This window comes from Marmota monax, unplaced genomic scaffold (genome assembly GCF_021218885.2).
Source record: "Marmota monax isolate L192 unplaced genomic scaffold, Marmota_monax_Labrador192_F-V1.1 WCK01_AAM20220418_F8-fsc00080, whole genome shotgun sequence".
NCBI classification, from domain to species: Eukaryota; Metazoa; Chordata; class Mammalia; order Rodentia; family Sciuridae; genus Marmota; species Marmota monax.
In genome coordinates, this window is record NW_026694750.1 from 1,277,339 (window position 1) to 1,295,183 (window position 17,845).

General features: G+C 46.1%; 1 protein-coding gene across 4 annotated transcripts in view; it reads left to right on the forward strand.

Annotated features, from left to right (window-relative positions):
* The window catches only part of Exosc10 (exosome component 10), a 23,459-nt gene continuing 5,614 nt past the window's right edge, over nt 1–17,845 (forward strand). The window contains exons 1-19 of one of the 4 annotated variants that reach the window (XM_046424708.2): nt 1–242; nt 1,810–1,946; nt 3,571–3,694; nt 5,526–5,630; nt 6,178–6,343; nt 6,528–6,642; nt 7,859–7,934; nt 8,130–8,240; nt 8,500–8,643; nt 9,065–9,255; nt 10,598–10,754; nt 10,919–11,067; nt 11,492–11,542; nt 12,682–12,793; nt 14,522–14,572; nt 14,707–14,785; nt 14,888–14,994; nt 17,205–17,300; nt 17,531–17,605. In XM_046424708.2, coding sequence (XP_046280664.1) covers nt 132–242; nt 1,810–1,946; nt 3,571–3,694; nt 5,526–5,630; nt 6,178–6,343; nt 6,528–6,642; nt 7,859–7,934; nt 8,130–8,240; nt 8,500–8,643; nt 9,065–9,255; nt 10,598–10,754; nt 10,919–11,067; nt 11,492–11,542; nt 12,682–12,793; nt 14,522–14,572; nt 14,707–14,785; nt 14,888–14,994; nt 17,205–17,300; nt 17,531–17,605 — 2,157 coding nt within the window. In that variant the 5' untranslated portion in view covers nt 1–131. Of the gene's footprint in view, nt 243–570; nt 771–855; nt 1,028–1,809; nt 1,947–3,570; nt 3,695–5,525; nt 5,631–6,177; nt 6,344–6,527; nt 6,643–7,858; nt 7,935–8,129; nt 8,241–8,499; nt 8,644–9,064; nt 9,256–10,597; nt 10,755–10,918; nt 11,068–11,491; nt 11,543–12,681; nt 12,794–14,521; nt 14,573–14,706; nt 14,786–14,887; nt 14,995–17,204; nt 17,301–17,530; nt 17,606–17,845 lie in introns of those variants that run through there. The other 3 variants (XM_046424707.2, XM_046424709.2, XM_046424710.2) reach the window with 3 other exon arrangements.

Below are 17,845 nucleotides of genomic sequence, written 5' to 3' on the forward strand. Positions count from 1 at the left end.
CCTACGAGACTCGACACTCCAGCTCAAGCTCCCGCCAGCCCGTGCTCCTGGACCGGGGCCCCTGCGCACGCGTAGAGCGCTAGCTGCGCGTCAGCGGCACTCTCGCGAGAAGAGCCTTGCGGGCCACGAAGATGGCGCCCCCCAGTCCCCGGGAGCCCAAGTCCCCGTCGGCCACTGGTGCCACCAAGCCCGACAGTGACATGGTGCTGCCGGGCTTCCCGGACGCGGACAGCTTCGTGAAGGTGGGTTCGCCGGCAGCCGCGCTCCCTGGCTGGGGCGGGAGGAGGCCGCGGGCCTGGGGAACAGCCGCGCGCCGCAGCGTAGTCCGACGGGGACCGGGCCGCGAACTCCGGCGCCTGGGACGCCGCTCGCTGTGAGCCCACGCGGCCCGGGGGCGGAGCGCCGGCTGCTCGTCGCGGGGAGGGCCTCTGGGCCCCCGGCCGGCTCCCGGGCTCGGCCGCGCTGCGTCTTCCGCACGGGCCCGCGGCCCCCTCGGAGGTGCCGCCTCGTCACCCCAGCATCCTTGCCCCAGAGCCGGGGCGCAGTATGAGGCCCTCCCTGTGGGCATGCGGGGCTCCTTGGAGTTACTTGTGTAGCGGCTCAAGTGGGAGCCGACCTCCGGCCAGGCTTAGGCCTTAGGGTGGCCCTTTCCGAGCCGCGGCACTGCCAGCCCGGCAAGTTTGCCACGGGGCCTGCGGTCCCCGCTCCGCCGTCTGACCTGCGGTACCGTCCACTGCACTTCCTGGCCCCAGCAGGCCCCGAACCGCGAGGTGTGGTCCCTGGCGTCACCCACTACCACACCGCAACTTAATTTCCACCTCCTTTCTCATTTTTTGGCTGGCGGGAGACGTTTGTACACAAAACTGACATTTGGCCTACACGCGCCCGCCTCCTTTGTCAGTGAAGGGTCATTTCTCATTACCCAAGAGTTTCAGTAGAGTGCTGCTTGGTAGTCACAGAGCCAGTTGTAAATCGGTCATCGAGCGAGTCTGGAGGACGCTTGTATTGATGTTAGGTGTTTGTCAAGGTAAAAACACAGAAGCACAGTAAATCTTGTATAGAGCACATGGATTTGAACTTGGGTAATAATAGCATTGATGTGCCAGGTGCTGTGGGAGGTGATTTTATTAACTCACTCAATCCTCACAGCAACTTGTGGGGTAGATACTTTTTATTATGCCCATTTTTCTGAGGAAGAAACCAAGGTCCAAATAAGTGGAATAACTTAACCAAAATCACAAATCATAGATGGTGGAGCCAAGATCAAACCTGGTCCATTTTAAATATGTTATTTTTTGTCTTTGGTCAGCAAGAGTCCACATACAAGATTATGTAGCCTAGTGACGTCACAGCTGTCTTAGTGTGTGTATACTTGTCTGTGTGATGGTGAAATCACCTAACGACGCAGAGGGACACATGACTTTATATGGCTTTGTGTTGTTTTGTTTTTGCAGTACTAGGGATTGAACCCTGGGCCTTACAGTGCTAGGCAGGCTTTCTACCACTGAGCTATATCCCAGCCCTTGTATGTGTATGTGTTTTGTCACCGCCCCCCCGCCCCCCCCCCAGTCTTTCAGGAACATTGGCTCCAAACTGGGTTCTTTGGTTCATTGAATTCTCATGGCCCAGAACAGGACTGGGGGTAGAGTGGCACCAAGTGGGTTATTCATTATGCAGATAACATTGGATGCCTATCACTTCTCTTCAGTACTGGTACAACATGCTGTATGGGCAGATCTTCCAACAGGGACTTGCTGAGCAAATGATGATCTGTGTTTTAAATGTGCTGTATCTTTGGGGTTTTGACAGTTCGCTCTTGGATCAGTGGTGGCAGTCACGAAGGCATCTGGAGGCTTACCACAGTTTGGTGATGAGTATGATTTTTATCGAAGTTTTCCTGGCTTCCAGGCATTTTGTGAGACACAGGGAGACAGGTTGCTTCAATGGTGAGTACTGTGTATTTTCTTGTATTAATGAAAGAAATGAAAACAAAGAGATGGATAATTTTTTTCTGAAATTTGTTTCTCCTCAATCATAATTTTGTGCACTATAAACAACGATGAAGGGCTGGGGATGTGGCTCAAGCGGTAGCGCGCTCGCCTGGCATGGGTGCGGCCCGGGTTCGATCCACAGCACTGTTACCGCTGTTGACCGGTGACGAGTTCTTGCTTCCCCAATGTTGAAGAATAACACCAAAGAAGCACGCCGAGGCAAGGTCAGAGTAGAAATTAGAAGTTTATTAAAGGACAGCAGAAAAGACTTCTCCCGGAGGAAGAAGGGGACCCAAGAGGTGGAATCCATGGAAGGGATGTTGTCTCCCCTTTTTATAGTTCTTTCAGTAATGGAATGTAGGTGGGAAGGACCAAGGGGTGGGACACAGGTGGGCCAAAGAAGTAATCTGGTCAGGAAGGACTGAGTCAGCACCTTTTTGCTGGGGGCTGTTCATTAACATTTCTTTGAGGTGGACTTTGGCCTAGGGCCTTTTCGGACTTCATTAACATTCCTTGAGTTGTCCTGCGTTTCCCGGAATCATTGCCAGCATGGCCTCCATTTTAGATTTCACTCGGTATTAGACCTGATTTACCTAACTACACTGACTACCTAACTTTAAATCTGGCTTCAGCACCACATACAAACAAAGATGTTATGTCTGCCGAAAACTAAAAAGTGAATATTAAAATAATTCTCTCTCTCTCTCTCTCTTTAAAAAAAAAAAAAAGAGTGAGGGTTGACTCCAGTCCTCACACCAGTATTAAAAATAAATAAACAACGATGAAATGTGAAAATGACACAATATATTTTCATTAGGGAAATAATTTTTAGTTTAACTTTTTTGTGTGTGTGGTGCTGGAGATTGAACCCCGGGGCCTCATGCATGTCAGGCAGATGCTTTACCACTGAGCTCCATTACCAGCCTTTTTTTCAATTTTATTTTATTTTGAAATAGGGTGTTACTGACTTGCATAGGCCAGCCTTGAACTTGTTCTGTCTCAGACTTCTGAGTAGCTAGAATTACAATTGTGCACCATTGCACACAGCTTAGTTTAACTTTTAAAAAATATATCAACTTTTGCACTTTTAGGCAGCAGATCTTTTTGAATTAATATGGAACTTGAAAATCAGTGTATTAGGACAGATAATACATAAACATTAATTTTGTTTAACTGTTGTGTAAAAAATTAGAAAAACTCACATTTGCCATGTTAAAACAATAAACACAGCATACATTATTAATATAGTATCATGTGACTGGGCGCAATGGCACATGCCTGGAATCCCGGCGGCTCAGGAGGCTGTAGCAGGAGGATTGCGAGTTCAAAGCTAGCCTCAGCAAAAGCAAGGTGCTAAGCAACTCAGTGAGACCCTGTCTTTAAATAAAATACAAAATAGGGCTGGGGATGTGGCTCAGTGGTTGAGTGCCCCTGAGTTCAATCCCCAGTGTGTACACACACACACACACACACACACACATATATAAATAAAATCATGTGTAAGAAGCTTTGAGATAAGTTTCTCCTTCAAATCATGAGATAAAGATGCACAGACTGACCTTGGCTTTCCTCTCCTTAGCATGAGTAGGGTGATGCAGTACCATGGGTGTCGCAGCAACATTAAGGATCGGAGCAAGGTGACTGAGCTGGAGGACAAGTTTGATTTATTAGTGGACACCAATGATGTGATTCTGGAGAGAGTGGTGAGTACTTTGCCAGACACTTCACTGACAAATGAAGAGTGTTTTATGAAAGCAAGGAGTAACCCAGGCACCTTAGAAAATGAAAAGGAAGTGAGTTTAGCATTTGGTACAGGTAATAACTTCTCCTTCTGATAATTGGCATCTTTTTCTTCAAAAATAACAACAGTTGTCTTTAAAATATCACTGGCTTTAAAAAGAGAAAGAAAAAATCACTCCCTGGGGAAGCCTCTTTGTTTTTTTTTTAAATGTCTATGAATCCATTTTTCTGATTTGCAAATTCTGTTTGTATTGCAAGGCAGCCTCTGTACCAGCCCAGCCAAAATTTAGTTCTTTTTTGTTGTTTTTCACAATCTACCTCTAAGACCCCAACCTGCAGAATTAAAAGGAGATTCATATCTATCTAGGTCACTATCAATTTATTTCAAAAAACACAGGAGAGCATTATTTATAGAAATACTCACAGATCATCCAAGTAAGTCTAACCTTCAACTAGTGACAGCCCTGGAGATATTGACATCCTGCTCTCCTGTCCCAGGAGGTCATCTCTTCCCAGCCTAAATGCCCACAATCTTTTAGAGGAGTCTCATGTTTTATGACTTTAGGTCCTGCCATACTATCATCTGTCACGTGGGTGCATTTCTTTTAATAGTGCACAATCTGATTTTCCACACCTGTTTGTACACACTAGACAGGCTACCATTATTCTCATTCTAACTAGTGTACTTCCCCTGGCACTCACCACGGCCCTGTACTGGGAACAAAACCCAGGGTTGTATGCATGCTAGGCAAGTGCTATACCACTGAGCTACACCCTACACCTATACTTCTTTATTTAACAGACACAGTCTTCTATTTTTATTTTAGTGGCCACATTACATTGTAACAACATATTTGGACATTCAGCCAAGTTCATAGTTATAGAGGGTCAATCAGGTCAGGAGTTAGTAATTACTGCCCTACCTGTCTGTGAACATATAATGCTTCAGTTGCTTGGTGTAACTCCCTAATCACCCCACCTCTCACACAGTGATGCACATTTGTGTGTGTGTATTCGCATGTGTGTGTGCATGGAGGGTGTAAGGCAAGTGCTCTACTTCTGAACCACAACCCCAACTCCCTAACTTTACCACTGAGCTACATCATCAACGTTTTTTGGTTTGGTTTGGTTTGGTTTGGTACTGAGAATTGAACTCAGGGGTGCTCAACCACTGAGCCATGTCCCCACCCCTTTTTCATATTTTATTTAGAGATAAGTTCTTGCTGTGTTGCTAAGTGCCTCGCTAAGTTGCTGAGGCTGACTTTGAACTCGCAATCCTTCTGCCTCAGCCTCCCAAGCTGCTGGGATTATAAGTATGCGCCACTGCACCTGGCCATCATCAACCTTTTTTACTTTAAAAAAAAAAAAAAATGTCTCTGGGCTAGGATTGTGGCTTAGTGGTAGAGCACTTGCCTAGTACATCTGAGGTACCTGGGTTCAATCCTCAGCACCACATAAAAATAAATAAGATAAAGGTATTGTGTCCATCTATAACTAAATAAAAAAATTTTAAAAAGTTTCACTAAGTTGCTAAGGCTGGCCTCAAGCTTGTGATCCTTCTGCCTATACCTCCCAAGTTGCTTGGATTATAGGTGTGCACTGTGGCCAAAAAAAAAGGTTATTTTTTGATTGACAAATAAAAACTGCATATACTTAAGGTATGTTTTCATATGTGCATTGATATGTACATATTCTCTCACATAATTCTGCAAATAAATTTCTTAAAAATATCAGGGAATTAACTTTGCTAACCTCAAAAAGAAGATACTAACCTAATATCTCATTTGCTCTTAGGGTATTTTGCTGGATGAAGCATCAGGTGTGAATAAGCATCAACAACCTGTCCTCCCTGCAGGACTACAGGTCCCCAAAACAATAGTGTCCAGCTGGAACCGGAAGGTGAGGGCATCTTTTCAGTTTTGACGAGGGCCTTCGTGGAAGCTTTTCCATAGGGCTCTCGCCCACTCGAATGTGTACTTCTGACTTGCTGGGCAGAGCTGGCACTGCCTCATTTAGCTTGTTCTCATAAATATACAGAGCCTGACTCCACCCCTTCCACTTTGCACTCCTAGTCTCCCATGCACAGACATTCTAAATGAAATGAGTAGCTCTCAAAATGTTTTTATCTCCTTGGAAGACCATCAACTGGAATTTACTTTTTATTTATTTTTTTTTTTCCTGGTACTAAAGATTGAATGCAGGGGATGTACTACCACTGAGCTGCACCCCTAGTCCTTTTTATCTGTTATTAAAATTGTAAGATAGGATCTTACAAAGTTGCCAAGGCTAGCCTTAAACTTAGGATCCTCCTCAGGATCAGCCTTCTCTTGCCTCAGCCTCCCAAGTCACTGGCATTATAAGCATGCACTACCATGCCTGGTTATAGTTTGCTTTTCTAACTCATCAGGTTGCTGTGGCATAAGACATTTGTATGCATTGATCACAGGCAGGAGAATATGGCAGGAAAGCAAAATCTGAAACTTTTCGACTACTTCATGCAAAAAACATTATCCGACCTCAACTCAAGTTTCGAGAGAAGATTGACAATTCCAACACTCCGTTTCTTCCTAAGATCTTCGTCAAGCCCAATGCTCAGAAGCCGCTCCCTCCACGTGAGTATTGCACGTGCTGCTGTGTGTGAATCTTCTCTTCCGTCTAATGCCAAAGGCAGCAAAGGGGTGAAGGTCTCTCTGCCTTCCTTTCTTCAGAGGGAGTCAGTGATACCCAGAAAGCTAGAAAAGACCTTAAGGTGTGTGTCCCTTTGTGATGGTGTTTTTGTCATGCTTGGGTCTCCAGCTCTTTCTAAAGAACGGCGGGAACGCCCCCAGGACCGTCCTGAGGACTTGGATGTACCCCCTGCCCTGGCGGATTTCATCCATCAGCAGCGAACCCAGCAGGTTGAGCAGGACATGTAAGAGATTGCCTGTGTCTAAACCTTCTACTCAAATTTTTGCTTCATTTTCACTTGGTTTCACTTTTATAAAATGTGTATGTGAAAAAGTCAAACAGGTGGTTTTTGCCTCATTCTCACATGAATATTAGCAACTGAGCATCCTGTTTGTGTTCACAGAGACCAACACAGCACTGTCCCAGGTAACCCTCACCAGGTACCAAGCAGTGGCAGGTACTCTAGCTCCCATTTGCTATGATATTAGAGATGCTGACTTCCCCGAGACTAGAACTGTAAACCCCCATTTTCTTCAAGTTGCCTTTCCCCCATGCTGCCCTGCTTTTTCACAGGAGGGATTCACCTTAAGGTGAGGCAAAGAATAGGGTTGTTCACTGGCAGCATTAGCATGTTGCGAAAACTTCACTTCAAATAGATAAATGGGCAGGAATGCTGCTTAGTGGCAGTGTGTGCCTCGCATGTGCAAGGCCATGGGTTCAGTCTCCAGCATCAAAAACACAGCAAGAAGGTGCACACTTATAGTTCCAGCTACTTGGGAGGGTCACTTGAGCCCCTGAGCTTGAAACCAGCCCAGGCAACATAAAAAGATCCCATCTCAAAAAAGGGAGAGAGAATAGACATATGGACTTTGGCATAATGAAGTTGGCTTTGGCCTCTTTCTCACACATAGCCAGGGGCTGTTTACATTCATTCCTTGCCCCCTCTCTGCACTATGAGGCCAGACTAAGTGCTGGAGAAATAGAGGGGATGAAAGGTAACTCTGCCCTCAAACTCACCACAGGCTTGGGGTGTTTATGCAAATACATGAGAGAAGAAGGGAAAAAACATTTAGCCCATGGTCAACCAGAATATTTGCCCCACTCTCTCTCAACTTCATCAGTTTATTTTTCCAAACCATAAGGAATTATGTATTTTTCATTTTTGTGTCATCTACAACACCAACCATCCAGTGTTTGCAAGAAAGTACTCACATGTTGGTCAAGTCTCGGTTCTTCAACTCTCCCTGAAGAAACAGACAAATTGTCCTGTGGTCAGGGCCATCACACATTGCCTTATTTATTTGATGCTCATGAATTATCACTGCACCAATGATGCTTTTGCAAAGAGAAGGTAGTTTCACAATGCTTGGTTCTCACTTGTTTTTACATGTAGTATCAGAACAGCTTTTCCTTTGACTGATGGAATTAATCAAATGGTTTCTTTTTGTTTTATTGATTAGGTTTGCACATCCTTATCAATATGAACTAGATCACTTCACACCCCCAGAGTCAGTGATTCAGAAGCCACAACCCCAGGTTAGTGCCCAGTTATAGTGGTGTCAGAGGGTCCTGGGAAGAAGAGTCAAAGCAGATTATTTGATCTAATTTTGACTTTCCTTTAATAAGTTTAAAGTAGGGAGTTTAGGCCACTGCTTGGACTCATAGTTTGCTTGGTATTTTAGTGAGGGTGGTTTTAATATTCTTTTCTTTTTCTCACTGTACTTGCTCCAGTTGTACAGACCTGTAGAAGAAACACCCTGCCATTTTGTATCCTCCCTGGACAAACTTGTGGAACTCAACGAAAAACTCTTGAATTGTCAAGAATTTGCTGTAGACTTAGAGGTATCTTGTAATTGACCCTTGTGAAATTTTACATTTTCGGGAATTTACATTTTAGGAAATTAGCACAAATTTTAATGGAATTTTTTGCTGCTGTATAATTGATTTCAAAATTGGTGGAGGAGGAGCTGGGGCATAACTCAGTGGTAGAGCACATGCTGATTAGCATTCCTCAGCACCAAATATAAGTTAATAGATAAAACAGTTGGTAAAGGAAAGGCTAGCGGATACCATCCTCCTGTCCCCTCCCTCTCTGTCTTAGCACCACTCTTACAGGAGCTTCCTGGGACTCACCTGCCTGATGCAGATTTCCACCCGAACAGAAGACTTCATCGTGGACACCCTGGAGCTTCGCAGTGACATGTATATCCTCAACGAGAGCCTCACAGACCCAGCTATCGTTAAGGTCAGCCGGCCCTCTCCAGCTCCAGCATGTGAGGTGGGGTTGCAGTCTTTCACCTAGAGCACACGGTTAAAAGAAATCGTGTCATTTCCTGCCCTGCACATGCTAACTGCTTGTCTCTAGCTTGCTGCCACTTGGAGCCATAAAGGTCATGTTAGCGGCTGCAGCCAAGAGCCTAATCCATCAGGATTGCGTGGACTTGAGGACTTGCTTAGAGCCAATAGAGCTGCTTCAGCCTGTAACCTTGTATAATAGAAGTACACACAAAGGCTAGGCCCCAAATTAAAGGAAGCATTTAAAACCATATGCATCTTCATCTCCAGGCTGGCCTCCAATCCCAGGTGCTGATGGCCTTGAGGCAGCTTTGTCTTCAGAGACAAGGGGCTTCTGCTGGTGTATCACATGGCGTTGGTTTTGTTTTCAGGTCTTCCATGGTGCCGATTCCGACATTGAGTGGCTACAGAAAGACTTTGGGCTATACGTAGTGAACATGTTTGATACCCACCAGGCAGCACGCCTTCTTAACCTGGGCAGGCACTCGCTCGATCACCTGCTGAAACTCTACTGCAACGTGGAATCAAACAAGCAGTACCAACTAGCTGACTGGAGGATACGGTTAGTTTGCACCTGGCAGGAAGTGTGGGTGGCAAGAGCCAGGCCTGGGGTCCACTAACCTCTTGCCGGGAAGAATATGTTCAGGTTACTGCTTTATTTCAAATGAGTGTATTAGACTTTTCCTGGGAGTTTTTTGCAACACAAAAGCAATAGAAAAGTTTAGGATGGAAATGTAGAGTTTATGTCAGGTTGGTTGTTACACTCTGCTTCTTGGAAGTAGTGATTGAAAAAAGAAGCATGCCTTGTCAGCATTGACCAGTGCCAGTCTGCCTTGTTTGCAACTCTGCTGGCTCTAGCAGGGATGAGTTATCTCCTGAGGTGTGAGAGAAGGCTCAGGTGCGCAGTTGATTTAGTAGCACAGGGTTGTAGCAGTTTTACCCTGCTTTCTGGAAACCTTAGCCCCAAGTTTGATCATGGCTGGCTACCTCCCTGAGGTACCGTGCCTTGTAAGATGCCTCTGAGCTTCTCTCCATTTCAACATATGTGAATTTCTAAATATTAACCAAATTTATTTGGACCAACAAAGTTCACATATGGGGGCTGGGGATATGGCTCAAGCGGTAGCGCACTCGTCTGGCATGCATGCGGCCCGGGTTCGATCCTCAGCACCACATACAAACAAAAGATGTTGTGTCTGCCGAAAACTAAAAAATAAATATTAAAATCTAAAAAAAAAAAAAAAAGTTCATATATGGTCTGGTGATGGCATCACCTGTAATTCCAGCTACTCAGGAGACTGAGGTAAGAGGATACAATTTAGTAAGGCCCTGTCTCAAAAAATAAAAAGGCTAGGGATATGGCTTGGTGGTTAAGTATCCCTTGGTTCAATCTCCAGGACAAAAAAATACATATTTAAAAAGACTATTAGGTTCAGGAGGACATACAGCTGGAGAGTCACCTTAGGGCTGCCTCCCTTTCCACCTGACTGTTAAAGTAAAGGTATGTCATATTAAGATGCAGGAAATGAGGCTGGGCACAGTGGCACACACCTGTAATCCAGCAGCTGAGGAGGCTGAGGCAGGAGGATCACAAGTTCAATGCCAGCTTCAGCAACTTAGGCCCTAAGCAACTTAGTGAGACCCTATCTCTAAATAAAATACAAAAAAGAGCTGGGGATGTATATGGCTTAGTGATTAAGTGTCCCTGGGTTCAATTCCTAGTACCAAAAAAAAAAAAAAAAAAAAACCAATGCAAGAAATGTTGGTATGACCATAATAACTGGCTTTAAAAGACTCTTTGAAACCAGAAGGGTTCAAGAAAGCCCTAGCATCCGGTGAGTAGACAGAGTGGATTGCTGTCCCTGGGGCAGTAATCAGAACCAAGCCCTGTGTTTCAATTCTAGCCCTCTGCCTGAAGAAATGCTCAGCTATGCCCGGGATGACACCCATTACTTGCTCTACATCTACGACAGAATGAGGGTAGAGCTGTGGGAGCGAGGTGGAGACCAGCCCGTCCAGTTGCAGGTGGTGTGGCAGCGGAGCAGGGACATCTGCCTCAAGGTACAGCCTCACCAGGCCCACACAAGCCCCACAGTCAGCGCTCACTTCTGATTAGGATCTAGTTCTCACTTTTGTTCTTCACATCTGTGAAAAGAGCCAAACATTTTCAAGAGCCCAGGGCACAATTTTCAATCTATTGATCTTGCATATTTAACATTCTGTAGAAATTTGTCAAACCTATCTTCACTGATGAGTCCTACCTTGAACTGTATCGGAAGCAAAAGAAGCATCTCAACTCGCAGCAGTTGACAGCTTTCCAGCTGCTTTTTGCCTGGAGGGATAAAACAGCTCGAAGGGAGGATGAAAGTTACGGGTAAGGGAATCCAGAGTCCTTTAATCCTTTCTTCTAGGCCGGGCTTGTCTGACAGGAAAGGGACTTTGTAGCCCTGGGATGGAACCCAGGAGCACTCCACAATACTAAGCTACATCCACAGCAGTCTTTATTTACTCTTTTGAGACAGGTTCTCGCCAAGTTGCCCAGGTGGCCTTGCATTCACCCTGCTTCAGCCCCACGGATCTGAAGGGGTGTGATGTGAGCCTCCACATCCACCTGGACTTTTTTTTTTTTTTTTCTTTCTTCTACTGTGAAGGCTGGTTTTTGCCTCTGTGTTATAGCTGTGTGTGTGTGTGTGTGTTTTGCACATGCTGGGCAAGCACTCTGCCCCTGTGTCATGTCCCCAGCATCAAATGGAACTTACTAGCTGAATTTTTATGTTATCCCATGTGTTCTATTCCAGATACGTACTGCCGAACCACATGATGCTGAAGATAGCCGAAGAACTGCCTAAGTGAGTCTGGGCTTGTGAATGTGTTCCAACTGTCTCAGACCACGTGTCCTTCAGAGTTGGGCTTCTTGATTACTCTAACGCAAAGCTATTTACTCAGATTAGTGTACTAAATTCAGAAGGTAGCAAGTCCAAGAAATGGAAAATTACTGCCCAAGAGCTGCCATGTAAGAACGAAAACTTCTAAACTGGAATGTTTTAATAATTATGTCTTACGTTGTGTTTGAGTCTCTTGCAGCTACAGCAGCCACTTACAGAGAAAGAAAAAAATCTGATTTTCTCAGCTGTACTTTCTTCCAAACTAACACCTCATAGCCGGTCATGGTGGCATACACCTGTAATCCCAGCTACTCAGAAGGCTGAGGCAGGAGGATCACAATTTCTAGGCCAGCCTGAGCAACTTAGCCAGATTCTAAGCAACTTAGCAAGACCCTGTCTCAAAATAAAACATAACACATAAGGCGTGGGGTTCAATTCTCAGCACCACATAAAAATTAATAAATAAAATAAAGGTATTATGTCTGTCTACAACTAAATAATATAATATATTTTTAAAAACTTTAAAAGTGGCAGATGCTGGGGATGTGGCTCAATGGTTAAACAACCGTGGATTCAATCCCTGATAACCCAAAAAAAAAAAAAGACCTCATGTTTTTAGGTTTTTTTGTGTTGTTGTTTTGTTTTATACAAGGATTGAACCTAGGAACACTTTACCACTGAGCCACATCCCCAGACCTTTTTATTTTGTATTTTAAGACAGGGTCTTACTAAGTTGCTTAGGGTCTCAGCCTCTTAAATTGCTGGGATTATATATAGTTGTGCACCATGTGCCTGCAAGACCTCGTGATTTTGAGCATTTTGTAATGTCACTTGAAGTATGAGTAAGAATCAGAATCCAATCTGTTGCTCATCCTGTAGAGCTGAGAACCAGCAGTGCCAGGGTGTCTGTTTCCAGCTCTCCCGTGTGTGGACTCAGGCCAGAGAGGGCCTAATGTAAGCATTGGCCTGGCTGCCTTCCTGTCATCTCTCTTCTGGTTCTTTAGCTTAGCCATGGACCCTGGCTTTTCCCAGTCATTATTCTCTTGGGAAGTCACTAAGGATTGTTTCTAAAGTGAGTTGAGCATGTTCTCCCTTGTCTTCAGGGAACCGCAGGGCATCATAGCTTGCTGCAACCCAGTACCGCCTCTTGTACGACAGCAGATCAATGAAATGCATCTTTTAATCCAGCAGGCTCGAGAGATGCCCCTGCTCAAGGTAAGACTCCCAACTCAACAGGTTGTTCATCCTGCTAACTCTTGGAAGTAGGTGTGTCCTTTTGGATTTAGCTGCCCTTTTTTTTTTTTTTTTTTTTCATGTTTGTGGTGCTGGGGGTCAACCAGAACCTTACACATGCTAGACAAGCACTCTACCACTGAACTTCACGCCCAGCCTGTGCGTTACTTTATGATAGTCGAAAGATAAAATTCTTCCCAATACCACACATATTAAAAAGGAGCTAAAATTCATCCTGATCATTTTATGACATTATCTTTGCTGATCTGACAGCCAATAGCATCTAGTGGCTGGGCTAATTAGCTGTTGTTGTAAGGCAGTTAATCTGGCAGAATGTGATGAGGTGAGGATCTCAGTACAGGGAGCTCATGTTGGAAGCCCAGCAATGGCCCAGATGTTAAGTCTTGAGAGTGCTCTGAGAGTGTGTGGTTGTCACGGAATGGAAAGAACAGATATAGGGGGTACCAGAACGAAAGATCAGAGGGACTTTGTAACAGGTGCCAGTTTTTCTTCAACGTGAAGTATGTAGACCTGTTACCTAAACTGAATTTGGGGCCTGATGAAGGTGGAATCCAAGACCATTTTCTCCACATTCAAAACCTAGGTGATTGGGAAGGTAGGAAGTGGGAATTTAGGGCGAGGGTAGAGCTTGGTGGAAGAGCACTTGGCCAGCATGTGTAAGGCCCTGGGTTTCATCCCCAGCACAGCAAAAAAAAAAAAAAGAAAGAAAAAGAAAAAAAATCGGAGATTCAGAAAAAGAATATATGTGAAGGAGAGGCTGAAGTTTAGACAGACTCGGGGAAAGTGACACGGCCCCTGCAACACAGGTATCCACAGGATGGTGGAAGTGCAAAGTGCACAGGAGTAGGGACGTGAGCATGTCTCGTGGGTCCTGGAGACATGACAGCATGTCTTGATTTGAGGCTTTTTGTTTCACCTTTTTTTTTTTTTTTAATATTTATTTATTTTTTAGATGTAGATGGACAATGACAATGCCTTTATTTTTATGCGGTGCTGAGGATCGAACCCGGGTCCCGACCGTGTTAGGCGAGCGCTCTACCGCTGAGCCACAATCCCAGCCCTTGTTTCACCTTCTTAATTGGCTTTACCTTCCATTATGTGGTTGGACAACAAATCATTCCATAAAACAGCATGCGTTCTCTTGGTTTATAATACTGGGACAGTTTTCAGTGTGTTGGCTCAGTAGTAATAGCAGCATGTGGTACTTTTTTTGAAAGATAATTGGCCCAGAAAGACTGAAAATCAAAGAAGAATCTGAGCATGAACACATTGGCACTTGTCATGTTAAAATGTCTTTCTGGGGGCCAGGGGCTGTGGCTCATGGTCGAGTGGTTGCTTAGCAGGTACAAGGCCCTGGGTTCCATCCCCAGCACCTCAAGAAAGAATATAAATGTCTTTCTTAGCTCTGCAGTTTGTCTAAGTAGAGGGAGCCCCAGACCGCTACAGAAGACACTCTTGCAGGCTGTTTGGAATCTTTCCTGTGGTGCCTCATCGTGATAAAGAGCTCAGTTCTTTGATTGCACAATTCCTGAGCACCAGATATCTGTAGTGCCAGGCACTGGGAGGGATGAGGACGCAGCAGTCTTTCTGGGTTCTAGAAAAACACGTCCCCGGGAACCACAGTCTGCAGGGAGACGTGTCCTCAAGCTTATGCAGCCTCCCTCACTGCCCCTTGTCTTTCCTCCTTAGTCTGAAGCTGCAGCTGGAGTGAAGAAGAGCGGGCCGCTGCCCAGTGTCGAGGTGGAGTGTCATTGCCTCTGTCCCCGTGGTGGGTGGAGGGGACAGCCATCAGAGTCCATGTACACAAACCTTACGGGCCAGCTCCTGCTGCTTCCAAGATTTACGTGTGGCCTGCTGGTTTTGTTTTGATGCAGAGGTTGGAGAATGTTCTCTTTGGCCCTCATGACTGTTCCCATGCCACTCCAGATGGCTACCCAGTCACCCCCACTGCCAGTAAGTAGAAACCCCTGGGCTCAGGAAGAGTGGGGTTGGCACTGCTCAGAGCCACTCTGCTTCAGGCCACGGGCTTTGACCTTCCTGACTTCATGCGGCTAGGGTCTGTGCCAGCTCAGAAACAGTCGGACCTCTTCACTAACCAAAAAGAGGAGACCTTGCTGGATACCAAATGCCTTCTCGCCACAGCCGTCATCACATTGTTTAATGTGAGTAACAGGAAGCTCCGGTGAGGTGAGGTAGCTTTGTGGGTATTGTGGGGTTCGTCCAGCAGGCTGTCTGCCAGGAGCATTCACACACCCGGGAGACTAACACCAGAGTGAAACTGCAGCGGGAGGAGAGGTGCAGGGAGACAACGCTCCAGGGAGGTCATCTGCAGGACATGCCCGGGCTTCCCCTCAAGGGAAAGCTGCCCAGTAGGGGGGAGGGTATGGCTGAGGTGACAGATGCAGAGCTTTCAGACACAGCCACCAACAGGGACTGTCCATCTCGATGTCTTGAGCAGGGGCATCTCTCAAGCCTACTGGATTAAAATCAAGATGCATTTCATTGATCTGCTCAATCACATGTTCCCACCTGACATGAACCCAGGCCAAATACCCAGCAGTGTCCCTAACACCTCCCTGAGGATGCCGAGTAGGATCACAGCCCTCTGTCAGGGCCAGAGCCAAAACCTCCTCCCTTGAACCAGCTTCTCTGCCATCTCCATCTTTCCAACTGCTCAGGACAAAACCCTCTGGCATCCAAGGCTCCTCCTTCCTGTCACCTGCCACATCCAACTCACTGTCTGTCTAATCAAATATGGAGTCTGTGCTGTGTGCACCTTCCTGCCTGTGCCCAGCACTGTACTCTCCAAGAAGAACAGACTTTGCCAATGGTTTGCACTGTGGTTCCTGAGAAGTGAGGTGCAGCCAAGGCAGGTCTGTGGAGTGGTCATAGCAGTTAGTGACACTGTTTTGGAGACTCCGTGTCACTCACCTGGGGAGGGCCCTGTTCCCAGAACATGTTGAGCTGTGACAGAGCCTTCCTGCTCACACCCCTGGGCTCCTTGTTTCCACCAGTGATTGGAGATCCAGGTTCCTCACAAAAGGAAGGCTGAGTACATGAGCTGGTCAGGATGGGTGAGTGTTCAAAAAACCAGAGATAAGAGCAGAACATGCAGGGGCAACTCTGGGCACCATAGCAGGTGGAGTACTGGGAACAAGAGATTTTTCAGAAAGAAAGAACTGAGAGAAGAATCTTGCCTGTTGGAAAGACAGTCATCAAGCTTGCCAAATGTTCAGATGACAAAAACTAAGTGGTATAGGAGGTTACAGGAGTAAATTTGTAGTCACCCCTTCATGCCAGAATGTTGGACAAAGCCAAGATGAAATGTCTCTTGTAAAATGTACTACCTTGAACTTCACTTCCTTTTTAACGTAATTACGTGAATTTAGATGGGATCTCGCTTTGGCAGCTCATGGGAAAAGAGTCAGGCTGGGATGTAGCTCAGTTGCAGAGCACATGCTCAACCCTGGGTTCAGTTCCCAGCACTGCAGAAGAGGGCGGGGAAGCCTAGGAGCTTCAGTTGACCACAAGGTAGCATCAGCCGTCCAGAGGCTCAGCAGTGAGCATGAGCACAGATTCTAGGCTGCATTGACATGGAAGTGCTGTTTAGTCAGAAGGGGCTGTGGTCTCCCTTGACTCCGCAGAACAGGGAGCATAATTTAATTGATTTCCCATAAAGATCCATAATTACCTTTCCTATGTCAGTTAATACCTCCGGCCCGGCCTGCGGATGCACACCTGTAATCCTTGCAACTGGGGAGGCTGAGGCAGGAGCATCACAAGTTCAAAGGCCAGCCTCAGCAATTTAGCCAGACCTTGTCTCGAAAAAGTAAAGAAGACTAGAGAGGGCTGGGGCTGGGGCTCAGCAATAGAGCGCTTGCCTTGCATGTGTGAGGCTTTGGGTTCGATCCTCAGCAACACATAAAAATAAAGATTAAAAAAAAACAGAGGACTAGAGATTTGGCTCAGTTGTAGAGGACCCCTGGGTCCAATCCCCAAGTACTACACAGAAAAAAAGCCTTTAAGCTTTCGGGCCAGGCAGGTAGGTGTCGGGTTAAATCTTTGTCTTGCCACTGCTAACCACAAGGCTCTGGAAGACTTCTGTAGCTGCTCCAAGCCTCAGTGAGAGGCTGCGAGACGAGAGCAGTACCTTGTGCCTCATAGGTTGTGGGGACACGGAGAATTTATCAAGTCAACAGATTAGTTTTGCAGCCCTATGAGGTGCTGTTACAGGCACAGGGCCTTGTACACAGGAAGGCTTAAGGACTAGCTGCTATTACTAATGTCACTGTTGTTCTTTTTCTCTTGTTTGCATCCTGATGTCACATATGGTCATGGTTATAAGTGATTGGAGTTTTGTCTGTCCCTGTAGGAACCTACTGCTGAGGAAAATGGAAAGAGTCCATTAACAGTTGCTCAGAAAAAAGCCCAGAACATAATGGAGTCCTTTGAAAACCCATTTAGGATGGTGAGTCCTGGCCGTGTGTGCTCCCGGCTGGTGTGCCTTTTACCTGAAAAGAAACAGCGGATCTCTGGGGAGGGAAGCCTGTGAGTCCAGTGTGTCACTTGTCCTCAGCGTCCTGGCTGGGACTATGAGTTAAGGCCTTCTAAGTGACCCCAGCAACCGTCCTGTGAGCACCCTGACTGGGCCCACGTGCCATCTCCCAGCAGTTCCCACAACTGTCTCCCTTTCCACAGTTCCTGCCTTCGCTAGAGCACCGGGGCCACATCTCTCAGGCAGCAAAGCTCGATCCGTCCTCGAAGATCTATGAAGTAAGTGGATTCGGCACCTTTTCTAAGTGCAATTCACAAAGAAAGGGGACTTCTTAATTATTTAAACTAGGTTTCTGTTTTAGAGAGGTTCCATGTGGATGGGCTTGTGATCTTCTGTGGGTGCAAAAGCCCTTTCTGTCTAAGCATTGCTTCTAGGAAGAGAAGCTTCAAGAGGTAGACTTCAGGCAGAATTTCAGGCTCTCCAAAACACTTGGAAACCTTTTAAGAAACAGGTTTTGG